The sequence below is a fragment of the Falco punctatus genome (assembly GCF_963210335.1).
Source record: "Falco punctatus genome assembly, chromosome: 1".
Classification (NCBI taxonomy): domain Eukaryota; kingdom Metazoa; phylum Chordata; class Aves; order Falconiformes; family Falconidae; genus Falco; species Falco punctatus.
In genome coordinates this window covers 99,658,047-99,679,108 of record NC_137580.1, presented here as the reverse complement: position 1 = coordinate 99,679,108, position 21,062 = coordinate 99,658,047, and the positions used below count along the sequence as shown (strand labels likewise).

At 42.0% G+C, this 21,062-nt stretch overlaps 1 protein-coding gene and 1 long non-coding RNA gene across 6 annotated transcripts in view; one reads left to right on the top strand and one right to left on the bottom strand.

Moving 5' to 3' along the window:
- The window catches only part of GRK3 (G protein-coupled receptor kinase 3), a 76,498-nt gene that overhangs the window by 16,159 nt on the left and 39,277 nt on the right, over nucleotides 1-21,062 (top strand). For all 3 annotated transcript variants that reach the window (XM_080403605.1, XM_080403606.1, XM_080403607.1), the window contains exon 2: nucleotides 1,195-1,271. In XM_080403605.1, the coding sequence (XP_080259731.1) occupies nucleotides 1,195-1,271 (77 nt within the window). The remainder of the gene's footprint in view (nucleotides 1-1,194; nucleotides 1,272-21,062) is intronic.
- Nucleotides 3,480-21,062, bottom strand: LOC308070193. Of its 3 annotated transcripts, none has more exons than XR_013930653.1 (3): nucleotides 8,559-21,062; nucleotides 3,992-7,408; nucleotides 3,480-3,715 (listed from the first exon to the last, which is right to left on the bottom strand). It is a non-coding gene; the product is annotated as an uncharacterized lncRNA (long non-coding RNA). The 3 variants fall into 3 exon arrangements; XR_013930654.1 differs by having other exon boundaries at nucleotides 3,992-7,355; XR_013930652.1 differs by having other exon boundaries at nucleotides 3,992-21,062.

Here is a 21,062-nt window from a genome sequence, read left to right as displayed (position 1 = left end):
GGTACTTCGTACAGGGTATTTATGGTCATTTTTATAAAAATAAAGAATAGATATGAAAATTACCAATTTAAAAATTGGAAACAGAAAAGTGGAATTTTGACTTAGTACTATAGGAATATAGTTGTTTTACCAAGGCACAGTACAACATTGATTTAAAAATCTGTGTACTTGTAGTGTTGCCCTTATGAAATTTTTATAGGCATTATATTAAAATGAATATTGAGGTTACTTTCATTGACAAATAAAGGAAATCTTTGTTAATGTGCTTTAAATGAGTGATTGTGACATTATAAATTAGGCAAAGTAGATGTTAAGTGCGCTGCAGCCAAGCTGGGGGCCTAATGGAGCTTCTGTTGGCTCACTTTCTAAATGGAACGTGGCAATTGCAGTGTTAACAGCCCAATGTAGTGTTGATCAACTTGCACATTTATTTTACATTGTGCAAACTAAAACCTGGTGCGAGAGTAAAGAAATGAAGCAATGACCAGAACGTGCCATGGGAAGTGCTGTGACCTGTATTCCTTGTGTGCTTCTGCCTGCAGCCTCTGTTTTTAAGGAGAAAGACCCCCTGTTTGGTGCTGCAGCAGCAGTCGCCCCATACTACCCTTCCATTCAACCCAGGAATATCTAACTGGGATAAAACCCCAGCTGGGCAAACGCGGGGAAAGGCTGGGAGCTCTCCTTTCGTGCTCTTGCTCCTGTAGTGGATACAGCAAAGGGAACTGTGTGCAGTCACTGGTGTTATGGGTTTTTTTTCCAGTTTATGGTCAGTTGTGGCATTCTCAAACCTTATTACTTAAGTATAGATTATATACTTAAACATATAGGTAGATAGATAGATAGATAGATAGTATAACGTCATCCTGCCAGCACTGCCAAGCCCACGACTAAAACGTGTCCCTGAGCGCCCCATCTACATGTCTTTTAAATACCGCCAGGGATGGTGACTCCACCTGTGTTTGTGACTTGATGACAGGCTTGCTGGCTGTTAATGGCTGTAGCCCTCTGGACTCTCATGGTCTTTAGATGGAGCAGCAGAACGCCTGTTGTGCTGTGAGTTGATGCGATAGGTAGGCAGTTACCACATGAGTCTTTCACACTGTTTGTTCATTTTAGTAATCCTTGTCTCTAAAGGTCTGGTTTAAAATAAGCAGTTTAAGTAACTTTTTTTTCTTTTTTCTTTTTTTCTTTCAGTATACGCAGTGTTATGCAGAAATACCTTGAGGAAAGGGGTGAATTAACCTTTGACAAGATCTTTCATCAGAAAATTGGTAAGTCCTATTTCAATAAAATGTTACTCGTGTAAATATTTTTAAGGTTGGCCTGCCTGCCACTTCTCTGTAATAACTGCTGAGAAATCGGTGTTGTAGATGTTCTGAAGAACGCTGGAGTATGGACAGGACTTGGTAAAACAAAGGTAAAAAAAAAAGGTCTTCAATAAAATGAAATGTTGTGAAAGGGAGGAAGATGAAGCAAGGCAATCTGTCAACTTCATTTTCTGGAAAACTACTGTTTCCAAGTAATTTAATTATTTTCTCATCGAGGATAAAATTATATTACTTGGTATGGGCTTGTCAACAATATAATGTGTCACATCAGTTAAACTTTTTTTTTTTTTCCTCTGCAGGGGTAATAAGCTTTGTTGGTAAGGGAGCAGTAGTAAAAATACCATACGTGTTGTCTTGACTGTCTGACATCATGTTCTTGCTTGCAACACAGGGAGATGTGGCCTGGGTGAAACTGCTGCATGTGGGGGGCTGAAACTGTTGGGGAAAATTGACTTGAGGAATCAGTGCTTCCTTGTCAACATGGAAGGATGTATCCAGGGAGTTTGCATAAGAGCATCAAAGATCAGTTACTGTGCAGCATTTTAGTTAACAGTGTGAGTGCTGGGATGAAGAACCTCTGTATTCTGCTTGTGTGCTGTAACCACACTGAGAACAAGGACAGAATTACAAGAAATCTCCATAAACTAGAGGAGGGGGGGGGGAAAATGCAGTGCTTCTTCGTTAAACCCAGCAGCATCCTCTACACTTGTGCTGCAGGACAAATTACACAAACACAGGCTGGAGAACCACTGATCAGGTAGATGTTTTTAATTGACTTGGCTGTTACAGTGAGCCGTAGGTTATTGTCTCAGCTAGATCACACAACTAATATGAAATCAGGATTGTAGCCAGTGAGGCATGTGCAGTAATCCTCTTTTGGCAGAATATTATGTCCATCCTGGCACCAAACTACAAAATATACATGGACCTACTGGAAAGAGTCTGGGAAAGAGCAGTGTGGGTGAGCAGCCCTGAGCCGTCTGCTAAATATGACCTACAAGGAAGTATTGAAATAGGGTACTATGTAGGCCATGAAAGAGAGAAGTAAGGTTGAACAGTCTTCAAAACCAGAAAAGCTGTTTGAGAAATGTGAGGTTAATCAATTTTCCAAAGGCTTAGCGTGTGAATTAAAAAAATTTGGATATGAATAAAATGATTTTTGGAGTAGGACAGGTAGTAAAGCAGGGGAATGGATTTCATGAGGGGGTTTGCATGTGTCTGTTAGGGTAGTATGGCTGCTCTTGTCTTGTGAAATGGGGACAAAACCATAAAACGGGCTGGGAATACTTGGGGAGATTAATGGATCTGTTCCTGTCTGAAATACACTGAGACTGTAATTAACTGTGGAAGCAAATGCCCACGAACAAAGTGCTGCTGCACGTTGTTTCCCAGGGAAGGTGGTGCAATGGGGCATCTTTGGGCTGCTCGAGCTTTAGCTGGTCTCCATGGCTGAAGCAGGAATGTCTTCTCCCTTCCTGGTTGCCTGGAAATGTGTGGCTCAGCAGGTAGGAGAATATTCTGGAGTGGGAGTTTTAAGTATTGCCAGATTAAAATAAATAGTGTTCTTGTATAGTGTCACAGATTGTCATTAATGGATTTCATAGCTTCATAAAAAGAGGGTTGTGGAAACACCAGTCTAACATATGTGTTCATAGAAGTCTCATGGAGCTTTCCATTGTATTGCAGTAATTGAAGTGTAGTCTGTATATGTGTGCATAAAAACTATGACTTTTTATTCTGGTCAAAAATTTTATACTGTAAATGCATAGATACCTCATTTGCTTGTGCTGCCATCTCTCAGTGCGTGCTTCAGTTTAGATGTCTGTGCTGAATCATTAATATTTTGCTGTAGCATGGTAGTTGCAAAATAAGTGGAGTTTTAAGGACCAAGCACAGGATGACTTTAACTGTTTGATTCTGTTTGGTGGCAATGAAATTAAGAATTCTCTTCCTCCCTTCCTCCCCCCCCCCCAAAAAAAAAACAACAAGTCAAACAGAACACTTACATGTAATAGATAGTTCTGTTTTTATAATTGAATACTTTTCATTAATAGTCAGTTCAAAAGAACAGTGAAGAATGTTGCAGTTATTTTGGTAAGTTATAGCAATTATAGTTGGAAGGATTGTACGGGGTTTTTTCTACACACACACACACACACCCCCCCCCCATGCTGGTAGCTGTTGAACCTGGAATTTTAGAGTCCAGAGTTTCATTAGCATATTTGCTTCTCACATCTTGAGATGCATAGTTCATAGATGTGCAGAGAGGTTTTCTCCTCTTTTCCCCTTGGTACAGTCATAGCAGTACTTGCCCTCTGTTACCTGGAAATGAGGAGGGCTTCTGTGACCACTTTGCTGGAATTTGTTACTTCTGAAGCTGGTTTCTTCTGAAGTAGGATTTAGAATGGAAGAAAAAAAAAGATTAAAGATAAACATGACTTTTTAACAGAAGACTTTGCATTGCACTCGAAAATATTGTATTTCCTTACTGTGGTTGTTTATTTAAATTTTATTGCATTTTCTAGCTTGTTCTTTGCCATTAAATTAGTTCTGTTTCCAGACATTAGCATAATTGCTTGTGGTAAAGTACCTTCAGTTTTAGGCGAGCATTATGCAAAAGGCTGTGAAAATAAATATGGTGAGGTAATTAAAAGTCTAATCACCTTTTTACTCTTGTTGTCGTATCTTTCTATGGCGGGGATGTGGAGAGACTGCAGCTAATGCTGGTCTGGGGTGGATGCCCCGCAGGAGGCAGCCCCTGCTCAAAGGAGCTCAGGTCGATCTGAGTCAAACGAGTCTCTGATCATGAGCTGTAATTCTGCTGGTTCATCCCCTTGCTGCTGGCTCTTCTTCTGCCTTTATTTTCTCAGTTAAAGAGCCATCTAGTATATGGTGCTTTATACTTATATACTAACTATAAAACTTCATCAGGTTACATATTTTTTCCTTTGGCAAGCGATGTAGATGAGGACTGTTAAGCTTTTTTCTTTTTTTTTTTTTTTTTTTTTCCCAGACCACAGTTCGTTCTTACAGCTCCAAGTAATTTTTTTTTCTGTTTTTGAATATCCTTCTTTCAAATGTAAAAAACAGGGCTTTGATCAGCTGTCTGATACAAGTCTTTCTGATGTCATGTATGGAGTCCTTCCTGTTGGATGTTTTCCTACGTGTATTCTAATTATGGTGCAGGTCTTATCAGCTGCAAGTGTTTATCCTTAATGAGCCCTTAAATCCTTTTAGGATCAGTGCTTTCCAGGTCCCACTATAAAAGATTGGCCCAAATTCCCTCCCTGCCACTCACCCCAGGTGTGCAACTGCAGGGAATCGCATGGGCAGTTTGGGCTTGGAAACCAAAACCTTTGCTCTGCCCTTTAAGATCAGAATTGGAGCAGGAAGCTCGATCAGCGAGTGATGTGGCAGCAGCCTTTCCAGGGATAAAAATGACCTGGAGGCTTCATAAGATTTGCATAAACAAGTCTCTGTCCTCTGTTTAAATCTTTTTCTTCATGAAGGCAAATAGGTTCCTCACATTTCTTGAAGATGGCATGACTGCAGGAGTGATGCTTCACGATGATCTTGAACTCTCGAAGAATCGCCTAATGAGTCAGAGGACATGAAGATAATAGAGCCACACAGAAAAATGCTCTGGCAGTGCTTAATAGCCCAGCAGCCGGCTGTTCCTGCAGAAGCTGCTTCCTCCACAGCAGAAGCTTTATGGGGAAGTACAGCATGTCTCAAAGCGGAGTGCATAACCACCTTTAGCTGGTTTTCTTTTTACCACATCCTGTTTGCTACAACACCAGATTATCTGTTTGCTTTAGAAAAAGAGACGTTTTCTGGTATCCCAGTATCTCTAACTCACACATGGAATCCACTCTGCTTCATGACCGTGTTAAAATTGCACATGAGGTTCTTCTTGTGGTCCCCTGCATGTTTAAAAATGCTGCTTTCCGAGGGCAGTTTTGAAATGAACTCTGGTGTGCCTAGCTCTTGGGTGGATTGGGGTCTGCTGTGGCCAGTGTCACTGTCAAGTGTTAAAGGGAGTGAATTAGGTCATAATACCATTTAGAAAAGGATTATCACGGTTAAATGTTTCTGAGCAAAGTTTTTGTGAGTTACGGTTGAGTGACTCTGATGTCTGAGACTGGACTTTCTGGCAAATTGAATCTACCTGTAGGCAGGGAATAAAGTTGGTGTAGAACTTCAGTGGTATGATGGTAGAGCATCCTGCAGCTTCAGGTCCTGGCTTAGGTTCGGCCTTGGCTTCTCTGGTGACTGTATGGAAGCTGGTGGGACATGGCAGTTTGTCTACACCCTTCTCTGTTTCTCATCTGTTGCACAGAGCCATTGGGTTTGGGTCTTGGGGAAAGATGAGAACAGAACATGTTTTAGCTGTTTCAGCAGCTGGTCATACCGCAATATAAACTTTTCACCTTGCTTAGTAAGTAACTTGTTTTTTTCTTCTGTTCTCCCCAAAGCTGGATCTAATTTCTGTTTTATTTTCTTGAACATAACACTTCTAAAAAGAACCAATTAAAAAAACCTTGTAGTTGACGTAACAAGTTACAAACGTGTTGTGTTTTTTTTCCTATTTACCATCCGCTTTTGTGTAGTGAGGAATGATCTTTCCTGGGCAATTCATTTAACTGTCTTTCATATCCTCTTAAATCAGCAGGCTCCAAGTTGGAGGTCTTCCCAGCCGGGGTGAGCATTTTGCCATCTGTATCAGTGCTTCTTCCTACACACGCCTGTCTTGTGAGGGCCTCTCTCGCTTCTTACCCGCTCCCTTTACACTGCTACAGCTAAGTATAGCTAATGTATATTCTGGTAGCTTTTTAGCCGAGTTTCCAGAGCAGATGAACGTTTGGTCTGTTTTGTAGTTCCTTCTGCACAGACAGCCTGCAACTGCGGGGACGGACTTTTCTGCATGCCCTCTGCAGTTAGAGGGAAACGTGCTCTTGACCGTTCTGGCTGCTGTTTCCTCCAGCTTTGTCAGTGACAACTTTCTGTTGAAAAAAAAAAAAACCAAACCCAACCACCAACCCCAAACGAGGGTGAGAACAGCTAAAGTGTTTTTTGGTTTTTTTTTTTAGGGCAATGAATCATGTTTTCTGTTGCTTGTTTCTCTAGTTATGGACACAGCATATTTCATTATTTCAGAATTTTGATGCTAATCATTAGATGGATCTTGAGTTAAATTCTGTTGTGAAAAACATTCTCGCTCTTCCTCTTTCTGTTGCCAATGTGGTAGCGCTGCGCTCCCCGAGATATCTAAAAATAACAGGCTGGGAAAAGTACCTCCCTAGAGCATTATTTAAGCTATTGTTTAATTTAAGCATAAGATCTATGTGCCGTTGGCATTTTGAACTAATTAAGTAGTCCTCTGAGGAAATAACAATGAAAGCAATAAAACTTGGTTGGGAATAAAGAAAAGCACCTGAGTTTTTGGCTGTTAAATGAGCAGGGGATGACAAAAGTATTAGCAGATCTTGCTCCTAGTCGCTTCTAGCCACTGGTGGTGGCTCTGGAGCTGCAGGCCAGCCTGCACCGTCGGGGAGGGGGGATCATGCCAGTGGCGTGTTCCCAGCGGTGGTCCAGTGGTGGTGGTCCCAGCGCAGGGCTGACTCCCCCAGCGTGTTGGGGAGCCGATGGGTGCGAGTCCCTGCAGGGGTGGGTCAAGGTCCTCCGTCCTTCTGGGGAGAGGCAGCGATGAGTAGGGGGGCTGCACAAAACCCCATGCTATGTGTCTTTATAAATGGAGAGTATTTTTAGAGCTGAAGTCACCCAGGGGCATACGTTAGCTACTGATCTAAAACTTGAATGATTGAAACTGTCACAGCCTTGGACTTCTTAACAGTATTCATGAGAATTGTAGCACTGCGATGATTTTACTCTATTCTGGTATATTGATGTTAAATAATGTGCAGCTGTGAAATAGGGGAAATAGTTAATTGCTTGGCAGGTTTTCTGTAGAAGCATGAAGGCGGGTTGGTTGTTCAAGTGGTTTTATTCTGGGGTTCCGTTTCTGACCTGGGGAAGACAGCCACCACACAGAAGTAGACACCATCAAAATTGGGAAGTAACTGTATGAACAAAAAAATATATTGAAAATACCATTTGAAGATTGATCTTATTTCTCCTGTTACTTCTTATTTTCAATTGAAGTTTAAACTAAAACGGACTGTGGATAGTCTGCAGAAGGCTTTTATGAATCTATCGGAGCCATGCTTTCCTTGCACATTTCATATGATCAGTTAAAAACAACACAAAAACCAAACCACAAGTAGATGTTGGAAACTGTGTGATTGTAAACCGAAACGGAAACTATTGAAGTAAGACATTTCACAGGGGAGCTGTTCCTCTACAGCAATTCTCCACTTGTACCAAACTGGGGTGTGGACAGCGAAAGAGAGAAAACATGCACTCTTCTTATAAAACCCAGTCTGTTTTGCTATATGCAATATTTTTTTGCTGATTTAGTGTTTGGATTACGATCTAGTTTTTATGTCATAATTTAAATGTTACTGGAGATTACATTTCTTTCAACATACTTTAATTTTGTGGTAAAATAAAAGTGATACTTGCATGAATTACACTGAAGATCATTTAGAGGGGTGTTGATGAAGCTTCCTCCTGTTGATGTTATGTGCGTTTTACCTGCAGGCAGTTTTAAGGAGGTATCTGTCTTGTGTGTCAGGGACAAACGGTATTCAAAGTCACTATAAAAAATGTATGTATTCATTTTGGGTTTTCTTCTTATCATAAATAATTGAGTGTTTCTTTGTTGGGATGCAGCCTGATATGCTCCCATGCCTGCCTTTGTGGAGGGGTTGAAGATACTCAGTTGTGTGATTTCCCAGTGGAGTTGCAGATTTAAGTCTGAGCTTTAAAATAAGAAAAATATATATCCTGTCATCTGGAATGTCACATAATGGATAATGTACGCATGCTCATATATATTAGCATTTATATACAGTATTGTTCTTGGAAGACTTAAGCCATGGGGGAAATAGTGTTTATCTCAGCAGAGCAGTGTAATTATCCAGTTTTTGGGGGAGATTATCAAGAATTCCAGGCAGACTAGAAATTCTGAACTCCAGAAGTAGTAGTATAGGAGAGGAGATAAGCAAGATAAATAACGAATATAACATATAGAGGTAACATATTATAAATTATTTGAACGAAATTGCAGTTGGATGTTTCCCGGGTTAAGTTTTCAGCAAGTATACATACCAGACAGTAAACTCCGAGCTGGTTGTACACAGCCTGCAGTGACTTTTTGTTGTGCACATTCCATAGGTTGGTTTGTTTTTCCCCAGGAAGCATGTTCGTAAACTCATTCCTTTCAGATGAGCTGAGCTCGCAGTGATTTGTTCGGTCATCCTGCAGCCGCACACCTGAGGCTTTGGCAGCACTCTCCTGCAGCGGCCAGATGGCATCTGCCTGCTGGTGTGGCCAGGGGAGCCGAGGAGGAGGAGGAGGAGGAGGAGAGGGCAGCCAGCCTCAGGCTCTCTGCATGGGTACTGGCGAGGGATGGCACGTCCAGCACACCGCTGGGCTGCGTGGCCTCCGGGTCTTTGTGCAGCTGGGGCAGAGGATCGCTGGGCTCCACAGTTAGGTCCTGCTGCTGGGTGGGACCTTTGTGGCTTGCCAGGTCTACTACCCGATTGCAAGAAGGGGTTGCAAAGACCAGTTTGGAAGGCTTTGCACTAAAATGTTCTAAACCCATCCTTAATACAGTGCAAAGTGACTTCCACATCGAAGATAGTGTTTTCTATCTGCTTGTGCTCGCTTGAGCTTTCTTAACTCATTCTGATGGAGTGTTCTACCTGTGTATAAAATAAACAGCAATGGCCTCTGATCTTCATTGCCCCCTCCTGCCCCCCAGCACTTTCTCCGTCAGTCCAAAGCAGTTGCACTCCCATGGAGTCTTTATCAATGTGTCTTGAAACAATTCACAGACTAATTAATTCTCTGAACACCACTGTGAAATAGGTAAATATTAGTTTTCCGTGTCTGTAATGTGGCATAATAATGACTTTAATGAGATTTACCTGCATAGCTCTGTACTACTAATAAAGCAAATTCGCTGGTCCTGCCAGTGCTACTCATTCATCTCAGTGGGATAACTCATTAGTAACAGGAGAAAAGCTCAGAAACCAGGAGAAGCGTTAAGTAGACTCTAAATTACTGAAGCTGTTAAGTCTTCTAACTTTCAGCAGCGCTTTCAAGAGAGCGAGCAGCTACAAAGTCGCAGAGCAGAGATGCTGGAGAGTTCTGGCTATGGGTTACCTCGTAAGTTCATCTGCAGAGCAGAGAACCAACATAGGTATTTACTATAAGCCTTCCAGATGCTTTTCTGTTCTGTACCAGTGTCTGTCCTGTAAAAGAATGATGCATAATACGACCTGCAAACCTGCCTGGGAATTGGTCTGGATTTGCAAGGTTCTTGCAGTAGAACATGACTTGGTGCACTGTCAGGAGGTGAGTAATGTACACCACCAGACCTCCGAAATCTTCAGACTCTGGAGGGGAACAGAGCAGTAACCTTATAGGGTAGTTGCTTCTCTCTTTCCTGGCCTCTTTCCACTGACAGCATTACATCCCGTCAGGGCCTCTGTAATATTCTGCCCTCAGATGCGTGCATGTCTGTGGTGGTTGGATAGGTAGGTTCAGAAATATGCAAAAAAGTTTCTTGATGTTTCTAGCTACTTCTGTCAACAATTTCTTTGATTAAAAGGGGAAAGAGTATGAAGAGAAGTAGAACCATCTGTTTCTGAACCTCCAGCTCTCAGCAGCTTTCTTCTTAGAGCACACAGAATGAACTAGCGGAAGGCTTTAAAAATCACGTAGGAGAATAATCTGTGCTCTGCCACTGTTGTGTTCGTGGTTTTGCTCCTCTCTACTTAAGTGCTGTGTGTATTTACTAACTGAATACTACTGGTATTTGTGTGTTGATTTTAAGCACGGTATAACAGGCTTCCTACATGCTGTTGCAGAACAGTTTGATTCTTTACAGTGGTTAAAATACTGAGCAGTACTTGCGAAGGTGAGTACTGGCATCAGAGACTTGAGAATACTCTTCTGTTGTGAAATTATTCCTGTCTTCGCCAAATGATCCTGTCACCTCGCTCTCCCCCAAGAAAAAGCGCACACAGACCTCAAACCTTTCTAAGAAGTAGAAATACACCTCCCAGTGTACTTTGTGTGTTAAATCATTCATAACAGTGCATGGTTCATAGCATAGAGCATTGCAGAAGAAATGGTGTGCTTTTCAGTAACAAAGGGATACTGGCTTGCATTATTCAAGTAATTTTAAAAAGTTGTATAATGGAAAACTACTGATCAGGAAAGTAACAACTGTCACTGCCTTCACAGGGACTGAATATTCTGTGACATGGGGAAAGAACTGATACCACAAACAACCATCATGACGTTGTTAAGCTGCTAATACTTGTTAGCTTGCTAATAGCTTGCTAGTAGCTGCTAATGCCACTTGCAAAGGGGGTGGGAGTTTCTTGTATTTCCAAGTGAAAAAAGAACAGAACCTCAAGTGCTAAGTTTTTCTTGATGAGCTTTAGTGAAGGAATTTAATCACATTCTTCGTAGTAACTGATTGACTGAAATCAAACCCTTCAATTCTGTGTATAGTTGTCTGTTAAAAATTAGAATATTTTTACATATATTTGTTTGGTGATATTAGTCTTCCATCTTTTAGAGGTAGTTTTTCATATGTACAACCCTGTGTTTTCTTTCACCTTTGATATATCCAATGCCTTTGATGCCTGACTTTAGTTGACTGAAACTCTACACGTTAAGGAAGACCAGAACATGAAAGATTGGTACCAAGTGTGGTTGAGATGTAAGTTTTTCCTGTTCTTTTTTTTTTTTTTTTCCCCATGGCTTAAAAAAATAATTTATTGCATGTTCAATATTCAGAGGTACATTTCATGAAGATATTAAGATGATACGTGGTGGGTTGGTTGTTGTTTGGTTTTTTTGAGACAAAGATCCAGTGGCAATTGCGGTGGGTGAAGTGCAGACATCTCTATTATTTTTTTTTTAATGATTTACAGCCGCATGTTAAAAATAGAGCACGTTCTTCTTTTCATTAGAAATCCTTTTATCATTTGAATTGGTGTGGCACTGCTTGACATCTTGACAGCTGCGGGTCCTACCCTTTGAAAGCACTGTACTCCTGGCTGCTGTCAGAGGACTGGAAGGGTGTTTACTGCAAATGCAGGCTCTCTAATCCACCTCAAGTGTTTTGCTCCAAACTGATGTTATGGACTTGAAGCAGAATAATAATTGAACGCTCTCAGTAAGTTGGTATATTGGTTTATTAGCTGCTTAAGATCCTCTACCTTGTAAGGCTGATTGAGGTTTGGCAGTCTGTGACTGCGCCGGTGTGTCCCAGGTGCGTGTGTGGCAGGAGCAGTACAGCATCTCTGCTGCTGTGGCTGCAGGAGTCTGAGGCGCATGGAAGTCTGGCATTCGAGAAGGTGGCTGACCAAGTTTTAACAAGGGTTAGTGATTTCACTGGGTGAAAAGCTATTGGAAAATATGCCTGGAAATACAGATTTTCTTTGAAGACACTTGAAACCTTTTAGCCAAAGTTTGTTTTCACATTATTATTTATAGACATCGTTAAACAAGCTACCTGGCAACTTACAGACTAATTTTGAGCTCGGTTTGATTCTCTTCTAGGGAAATTGTTCTGCACTTTTCACCATCATATGCAAGTCCTGTCTTGTAAAATATAATTTGTTCTTTTACCCTGCTTTTTATGCACAGAGATATGTTTTAATTTGTTATGATGTGTTATTTTTAATGAACAGTGAATGTACATTAGGCTCTATTAGGAAAAATAGGTTAAGGACAAATAGCTCATAATTGGAAAGAAAAGTAGTGAAATCTGTGGTGCCTTCTGGGCTGTGAGGATTTTTGTGGCTTTGTACCCAGCCAAAGCTGTGATTCCTACGCAGCTGAGTTTTCCCTGGAAGTCTCTTTGTTCCTGAAGGAGGAGATTGGTGGTTCTTTCAATTCTGGAGCTTTTAGGTGGTCTTATTACCCTGTGCTATGGCAACTGAACATGTATACCATATAGAACGAGATTTTGAACTTGACTGGCTGTTCTGTGACAGCTGCAGGCTGGTTTGAATTACCATTTTCATATGGTTTAATGATAGACTTCTACCCCTAACTTTATGTGTCTATGACCCAGGTCTGTTACTGGTACCAGTGGTGGGCTCATTCCTTGAGACAAATAAAATAAAGTGGGATAAAACATGATATGGCATGTTGGGAAGAACTGGTAGTTTTCCAGCTCTGAAGTCAAGAGCGCGATCCTCTGTTTATGGTCCTGGCTCACTGTTGTACAGATGCTACAGACCGTGCTGGAGAAGAGCTCAAGGATGTTGCACTATTTATTGAGGGCAACAAAGCCTTGCCTCCAGGTGAGACCCATTTCAGGTGGTTCAAATATAGAATCCTAGAATGGTTTGGGTTGGAAGGGTCCTTAAAGACCGTCTAGTGCAACCTCCCTCCATGGGCAGGGCCACCTTCCACTAGACCAGGTTGCTCAGAGCCCCGTCCAGCCTGGCCTTCTACCCTTCCAGGCATGGGGCACCCACAGCTGCTCTGGGCACTGTGGTGTGTTAGCTGAGTTTTGCTATCGCTGCATGCTGTCCTGCCGTTTCCTTGGCAGTTCTGCACAAGAGGCTTTTCTGGAGATGAGCCATCTGTGATAACACCACATGCAGGTGTCCCTCTGGTTACGCTTCTCTGACATCTTTATGCTGCTGTCTGAGTTCGGTCAACTAAGAAAGATCAGGAGAGATCTTGGAGGGACTGAGGACAGTGCCATACGTAAGGAAAAGTCTGCTGAGCATGAGCATGCGTTCCCAGGCAGTCTGGTTTGGGGAAGCTTGTGCTGAAGCTTTTTCTGCCTGGGAGTCGGAGCTGTTAGCTGCAGCCGGCAGGAAACGAACCTGAACTGATTTTGGTGCAGATGTCACTACTTATTTGTTTGTCATTATTCTGTATTTATACACAGCATGTTTAGTTAGGGTTTGGAAATGGCTTCATATTTTTGTTTTCTAATTTGCTGTTTTGCGCACTAGGAAGAGTCTACATCAGCATTTTGGAGCAAATTCAGGTCTGCTGTAAATAGATGCAGCTTCCTTTCAATCAGTGACATTATGAATACTTATGTCAGCGCTAAACACGTCTATTTTTAGCTCTGCTGTCTCACCTAGTCACTTCTGTTTGTTTAAATAAGATTTTTATTTACTCCTGTTAAAAGGGTGTTTGAATCAGATACTAATAAAATTCCAGTTAGAATTAGATAAGTAGTTTTCTGCAAGGTTTGTTTTATTATGGATTTCCTCATTATTACTTTTTTTTTTTAATATATTTACTATTCCATGCTCTCATTTAATTGACATTCTCGTGAAGACCAAGATACGGCGTTATGAGTGCAGAAATGACCTTTAGACTGCAGGAGGAGGCAGAAGGCCAGCACTGGCCCCTCTGGTGCTGCCGTGCTGCTGGTGGCTCAGCACCTGCCCAGCCCGCCGATGGGGCAAGGCATCCTGCTTTAATAGCACTAGTAGCAGGGCAGGAAAATTACAAGTAGCTGTAAATCAGGCAGCTTTAATCCCTACAAGTGGAAAGGGCAACATATCTTTATTAAAACTGTAAGAGGAGGGTTCTACGTTGCAGATTTTATTTCTTTTTTTTTTTAAAAAAAGGGCTCTGCTAACAAAAGATGATTTTTAAATATGCTGTGTCGTGGCAAAGCAGTGCCTGGTTCTGTTGGTCTCGGCACAGCGCAGTCGCGTGCTGGGAGGCTGTTTTTGGCTGGGGGGGGCTCCAGGTGGAGCATTGCTTGTGCCAGGGTGGATGCAGCCCACGGGCATTGGTCTCGCTGCGGAGCCGAGGGTGGCTGCTAAGAAGCACTGGGCTGGCATCAAAGCGAGGCAACTGTGGAGGTGTGAATTGAAAGTTTCATTGATGGAGTGTGTTAAATGGATGAATTTGCCGGTTGGGATAGCCTGGGAGGAGCTGGAGGCTCGTGGGGGACAGGCAGCTTGGCATGGGTACCCGCCGGCCCCTCGGTGGGAGAAAGGTGGCGTGGGCAGTGTAGAAACCTCACGTGGGATGAGGATCAGTGTGGAAGGCTTGCTTTGGAGTAATGAAACAGTATAACCCGAAATCGGCTCGGAACATGGTGTCAGTGGCCAGGCCAGGTTTGGCAGAAGTGTGTAGGCTGGTCACCAGCTGCATTTCTGCTCTCTGCCCAGGCCTGACTGTTAAGAAGTGCTGAATTCAGGAAATAAAAAGCAGGGCTTATGAATTCAGGGGTGGGGTGGGGGTTGCCCTTGACTTAAGAGTCAGGATTTCATGTAAAGTTTCTGAAATCATGTTAGAAAAACATAATTATGTGGTATAAGTATTGAAGTAAAAATTATGGTCTATTAAAAAAGAGATAGACTAACTTAATTTCCCTCCTTTCCCCCCCCCAGACTTGTGAAATGGACCGTGTCCAGTTGGGATGAGCTGTGGGAATGGCCCGATTACTCGAGCAGGCACAGGCTTTCTCGCCTGAGTCCACTGGTGCTCGGCTGCTCACCGCATCTCCCCATCCATACCCAGTCGTGAGCATCCAGTTAAGACTAAGCTGCAAAACTCAAGGGTCTTCCTTGTCCCTCCTTGAAAGACATTTTGTCTTGGTAATCAGAGTTAGTGCAATTAATGGCATTTGACAAACTTAGATGTGCAGGATTGTCCAGAAAAGATAATGGGGAAAAATTTGCTGTCCGGAGACAGGGAAGGAAGAGGCTTGGAGCTAGGTGCTGTCTCACAGTCGCATGTAGGTATTATTGATATCATCCATCACTTTGGTGTTACCAGAAAAAGCTTTTAAAAAATATTTTTCTTTTCCTTTAACAACTAGTGATCTGGTTGTTGCAGAAATTACATAGCATAGAAGAAGAAATCTTTAAAGCAAAAGCTGTCAGCATCTTTATTTCATAAATAATTGCTGGTTCCTTTTATCTGTTACTTAACGCTATCATTTTTTTAATTCCTGCTTTCTGTTCTTGGTCTTATTTTTCTGTGTAGCTAACTGTGCTTACTGTACTTTTTGTCAGTTCTCCTTGAACTTCTTGAAACTACTGTCACTTATTCAATGGTGCATCTGTCAATTAGTTTTCCTATTATCTGAGAGCTACAGTTTCTGGCTAATAATTTTTCACTCAATCTAAGAACATCAGTAAAAGAAGAGATTTCCTTTATGCTGCAGTGGAAGTGCAGAATCCATTGATACAATGGGAGGTTGAAACAAGTGCTTCCACGATGGAGAACATTAAGCTCTAATTTGATTTGTTTGAATTCAGGACAGTGGGAAGATTTCCAGTGTGCTGATACCTGGGGATGTGGATTGTGTGGTCAGACAAGCTGCAAGCACAGAACAGAGAAGGAGGAGGAGTATGTTTGCATTTGCATTTGTGCTGTAGAAAAGCTAATGGTTTTAAGGCCAATCATTCAAAAAAAAAAGACTGGGAAATAGTAGGACTTGTTAAATGAAGAATTTACCCATGAAATGTTCTGAATTTTTCTTAATACTTGGGATGTTTAGATCCTTTGGAGCAGTACTCTTGACTGGGTAGTGGAGATTCTGATTCTGATTCCCTCCGTTGTAAATCTTCAGTGAAGCAATTATGAGTCACTAAAAACCGCTCTCATCGCTTGGCAATCTGTTTTTGTTTATCGGCTTCCCCAAAGATTTTTCCTTAACGCACCTCTCCTCCAGGCTCTGCAAGAGTATCTTACAGTCCCCAGATCCTTCTTCATTTATTGTCCCTAGCCGTCAGCCTCTGATCAATCATCCCTGGAAATAAAGTTTTCCAGCAGACCTCCCGTCTTCCTGGCACCGTGGCAGCGATTTGCCTCCTCCAGCTGCTTCCCGGCGCAGCCGTGGGATCCAGCTGCTCCAGGCAGCCAGCAGCCAGCCTGCGCAGAAGAGCAGCCCTCTGTCCAGGCAGGGCAAGGAGGGATGCGTTTTGCTGCCTGCATTTTGCTGTCTGATGTGACTGTCATTTTGACACAGGAAATACCTGACCTGACACCCTTTTGCCCTGTTTTCATGAGACAAGCGGAAAAAAATAATCTCATTAACTGTGAGATTATCAATTAAAAAGAACGCCGTCACTTGGTTTATCCTTCTCTAGATACAGGCTGCTGAAGAAAAAGGTGATGCTGGACACCTACAATTTTTTCCCCGATGTCTGTGTTGCTAATTTTAAGAGGAGCACTCATGGTTGCCTAGTGCTAGCCAAGCATTAGGACATACTTAAAAACCTCAAAAGAATCTGGTTCTTGTCAATCACATGTAAAATGTCGTAGTGGGGAGGAAGTTCATTTCCCCAGCGAGGGGAGAGGGCTGCTGCAGCACCTGGACCCCTTTGCCGGAGGCGGCTGGCACAGCTCCCGTGCGGGACGAGCAATTGCTTTGTTCAATGCCGCCTCAGCAGCAGTAATGAATTCCGCAGCTGGCTATCTACTTTCAGTTCTAGAGTGTTTTTCCAGTGCTAAAGCCACCAGATGGTATTTCGGTGACCGGTGCAGGCACCATCACATAGTTGTTAGAAACGTATTCCTGAAAGTAATCAAAATATGTGGGTTCCAGTTGTAAGGTATGGGTCCGTACTGACACTGACATAGAAAACTTGTAGATGAAATAACCTGGTGCTTACTTGCAGAGCAGTGTCTACCTTTCAAAACTGTTGCTTGGAAAGCTTATGGTTCATATTACTACTTATTTGTTCATTAGAGCATATCTTTTAAAAAATAATGCTAGAAACCTTTCTGTCAAGGGGAGTTGGTCCCTGTGAAGTTCAGGTTTTTTGACTGTACAAGCTGCCTGTGTGTATACAGTATATCTTAATATAGGTACGTAAATGCTTCCAGTCCATAGGTTCTTCAAAGGAAACTTGAAATAGCTACTTTTATGTCAACATAATTGGTATCAAACAGCATTTCTTGCAAGGAATCTTTTTTTTTTTTCCCCCTGAAAAGACAGTGGTGCATAGTTGAGGAAAGCTGATGCTTTAATTAATTTGTTAAACACTCCTCAAGTGCTTGGATAATATTCATCTTGGATACTACTGACCTTTTAAAGTGTGGGTTGGTGTATTTTATTTTTTTTTTTACCACTTACCACCCCACCCCCCGAAACTTGTAAAAATTACAATAAAAAAAAGGTCTTCACTGTTTTTCTGGCTGTGAGAGAATTTCCCTGTGACCTCCTGCTGTAGCAAATGTGGCTGAGCCAAGGACAGGGAGGGGGCTCAGCCCCGTGCATGGTGCCCACCCGCGGGGGCCGAGGGGCTGCCCCCGCTCCCTCCATCCGCTCCCCACTACCCTGCTGCCCCTCGGGGTGCTGCCAGGCTGGAGGAACCACTGTCTGGCGTTCCCTGCAAGCCTGTTTAAGATATGGTTTTAAGAATTGTTTTAAGATGAAGAAGGGTTGATTTATGTTAGATATCAGGAAGAATTCTTCCCCGTGAGGGCGGCGAGGCGCTGGGACAGGCTGCCCAGGGCAGCTGTGGGTGCCCCATCCCTGGCTGGGCTCAAGGCCAGGCTGGACGGGGCTGGGAGCAGCCTGGGCTGGGAGGGGTGTCCCTGACCATGGCAGGGGGTGGGACTGGGTGGTCTTTAAGGTCCCTTCCAACCCAGACCATTCTGTGATTCTGGAATATCTTGGGTGTGCTGCTAGTGAATAATTACAACATTTGTAACTTCAAGGAGAAGAGATGTTTCATGCTATAATTTATTTTACTGCAGAGTTTTTAATTTAAAAAAAATATTTTTTTATCATACGCTTTAAAATGCTGCTGTAGTAATTCTGCTCATCTTCGCTGGAACCTGACTGACAGCATTTTCTCAGTATTTATTCATATGGCTGTAACATTATGACTATATTAATAACTTATAAAAGTTTCTAACTTCTTGTTTTGGATGTCTCTAGGTTTTTTTGCATAGCAATACAGTTTAAAAAAGATTTGGTGAGCAGCAGGCTGTATAACCCAGGCAGCATAAGCCTGCTGTTGTTGCTTGTTCTCTGGTCTTGTGAACCTTTTCTTTCTCTGCAATAATTAAATTAAAAAGTTTGGAAGACATTAAACAGGGCTAAAATGTCTGGCATGGCATTGCTGAAAAATTGTGTTGGTATATTTTCACACTTCTCCCACAGTTGTCTTTGTGGGTTATTTTGTTTTTGGGTTTTTTTGTTTGTGGGTTTTTTTGGTAAACAGCCAGTAGCTGGGACCATGCCAGGGCTTTTTCTTTCACTGCATTCATTGCTGTTTGTGCCACTCTTTGGTCTCTTAATTACACGACTGTAATCTTCTTTGGTTTATTGTCCAAATAAAAGTTTGGCCAATTCAGCATTATTTTGCTTGGTGCTACTGCTGTTTCGATCATGTGTAAAATAATGAATTAGGTTCAGTTCTGTAAGTGGCAGGTTTTGTTCTCAAAACCGGGTTCGTGCCATGGTTACTGCTCTGGCAGGGGAGTGCGCGGAGAGGGGTGCTCTCCCCATTTGTCTCTAGCAATGAGTGATTTTGGGTGGGTTTGCCTGGGTTTTGGCAGCCATGGGGACAGTTTGTGACTTGCTTGGGGTGCCTGCCTGGGGGGGAGCCCTTGTGGCCCTGCTGTGACGGCTGACTTGGTTTGGTGGCTGGCTGGGAGCTCCAGCCACCATGTGAGGCATGGGCATCACCGGGTCTGCTCTGGTGTGTTGCTCCTGTCTCCCCTGCAGTAAAGGAAGGCAACTTATTAAGAACATTTCCAGTAAAAAGGGAACTAAGACCAGCCTTTTAAAAAGAAAGAGAGAAAAAAAAAAAGGAGAGAGAAAGAAAAAAAAAAAAGCACTCTAATTGCAAATTGCTTTTAAGGAACAGAAAATTTGGTGTTGGGTGGTTTGCTTTCAAAAAAGCACATTTGTTTATAAAATATTTCAAGAATGATTCTTTTTGTTGAAAATCATTAGAAAGTTTGGAGAATCTCATAAGAGAATCTCTTAATAAGATTTCTGTCCTTTTTTAGAGAACAAAACCCAGATATCAAAATATCCTCATCAACTAAATGAGTCAAGCAAAGTATAGGAGTTATCTGATCATAATGCCTTTTCTGGTGTTCTGGTTCTGGGTTCTGACAACATAAATCCAGGGGACCCCAGGAAAGCAAGCTCTTCTAATAGGAAATTTAACTTGGGATCCAGATCGAGCTAAAGGGGCTACCGGGAAGAAATGTTTTCATTATAAAGTAAAGCTTCTGTTTGCCTCATCAGCATTGCTTTGTCTACTGTGACTAATGGTTTTGCTTCTGAGGAGTTGGTGGGTTTTTTTCTTACTTAGGTCTTTGATAAAATTAGATGATAAGGAGTTGAAAGGACATGATGTTCTTAACTGGCAGTTAAATGCTCTCCTGTACATACTACGATGAAATTACTATGTAGCACGTGAAGTGGTTTTTTTTTTTTTTTTTTTTTTTTTTTAAAGATAGTATACTCTGGAAAGCGTGAGATGTTGTAGGTGGTGGCTGTATTATTTCTTAGTTGAACCTTCAGTGATGTGCTGCTTTTTTGTTGTTGTTGTTAATACAGTTTTGCTGTAACTTCAAATTACAATGACATTTTAATTAAAAAAAAAAAAAAGTAGGTCTTTTGTACATATATATTTTAAGTTGAAAAGGGGCATCTTATATTTTGATGTGCTGCCCTGTTGGGAGAGGAGTTGAGCAGAAGAGAGCGGGATGGAGCAGTCCCCAGCCCGTGCCAGCCCTTGGGTTAGCTGCTCTGCCTTCTCTTGTTCGCTTTGTGATTTGAATTTACGTTTTTGTGGGCTTGCCTCCAGAAGTTGGGTGTGATTTCAGGAACTGTGCAGTCACCCTAAACAAGGAAAGGTATTGCCTGCTGCAGTGAACTGAGAGCATGTTCAGGTACAGCTTGGAGGGGCTTGCAGATAGCTCAAAAGATTAGCCGTGACAAGAGGTTTCCACGTAAAATAAAAGGGTAGCAGGTCCCAGCTCAGGCACATGTAAAGACAGTACTTCCATGAGCTGAAGCTTGTAACGGTGCATTAAAATCTTATAATGGAAAACACTCATCAGCAGGCTGCAGAGGTCATGCCTTAAATGACTTGCAAAGGAACTATAAAGACCCTGATGTAATTTATTGTGCTATAAAACCTATTAGAGGTAACATTACCCAGTGATTCTAAAATCAGTATGCAGGAGAGATTGCTTTTTATCAACAGAATGTAGGTGAATCTATTTAAAAAAAAAAACCACAAAAAAACCCAAACCAAAACAAACTGAGAATAGTGTCTAGATTTTACTCTCAAAAATAAAAATGTCACCCAAATCTGATCTGTGAAGAGGAATGGGATATTTTGGTGCATTATGTAAACATCTCATAAATTTCTCAGCAGGTAGAAATTGGAATATGCTTAATATGACTTTGGGAGGTGAGTGAGGTTTGTGATCGCTTTCTGCTCAGAGTGTTGTAGAGCCAGCTTGGTAATCAGTATTGCCAAGCCTTGTCAGTTAGGAGTACTAACACCGGTATATATGATTCATGATGTTACCTGGGTGGTTTTGTATCCCTTTTTACAAGTTACTGTAATAATGATACCTATTTTTCTGAAATTCTTTGTTTTTTTTACTTTTTCT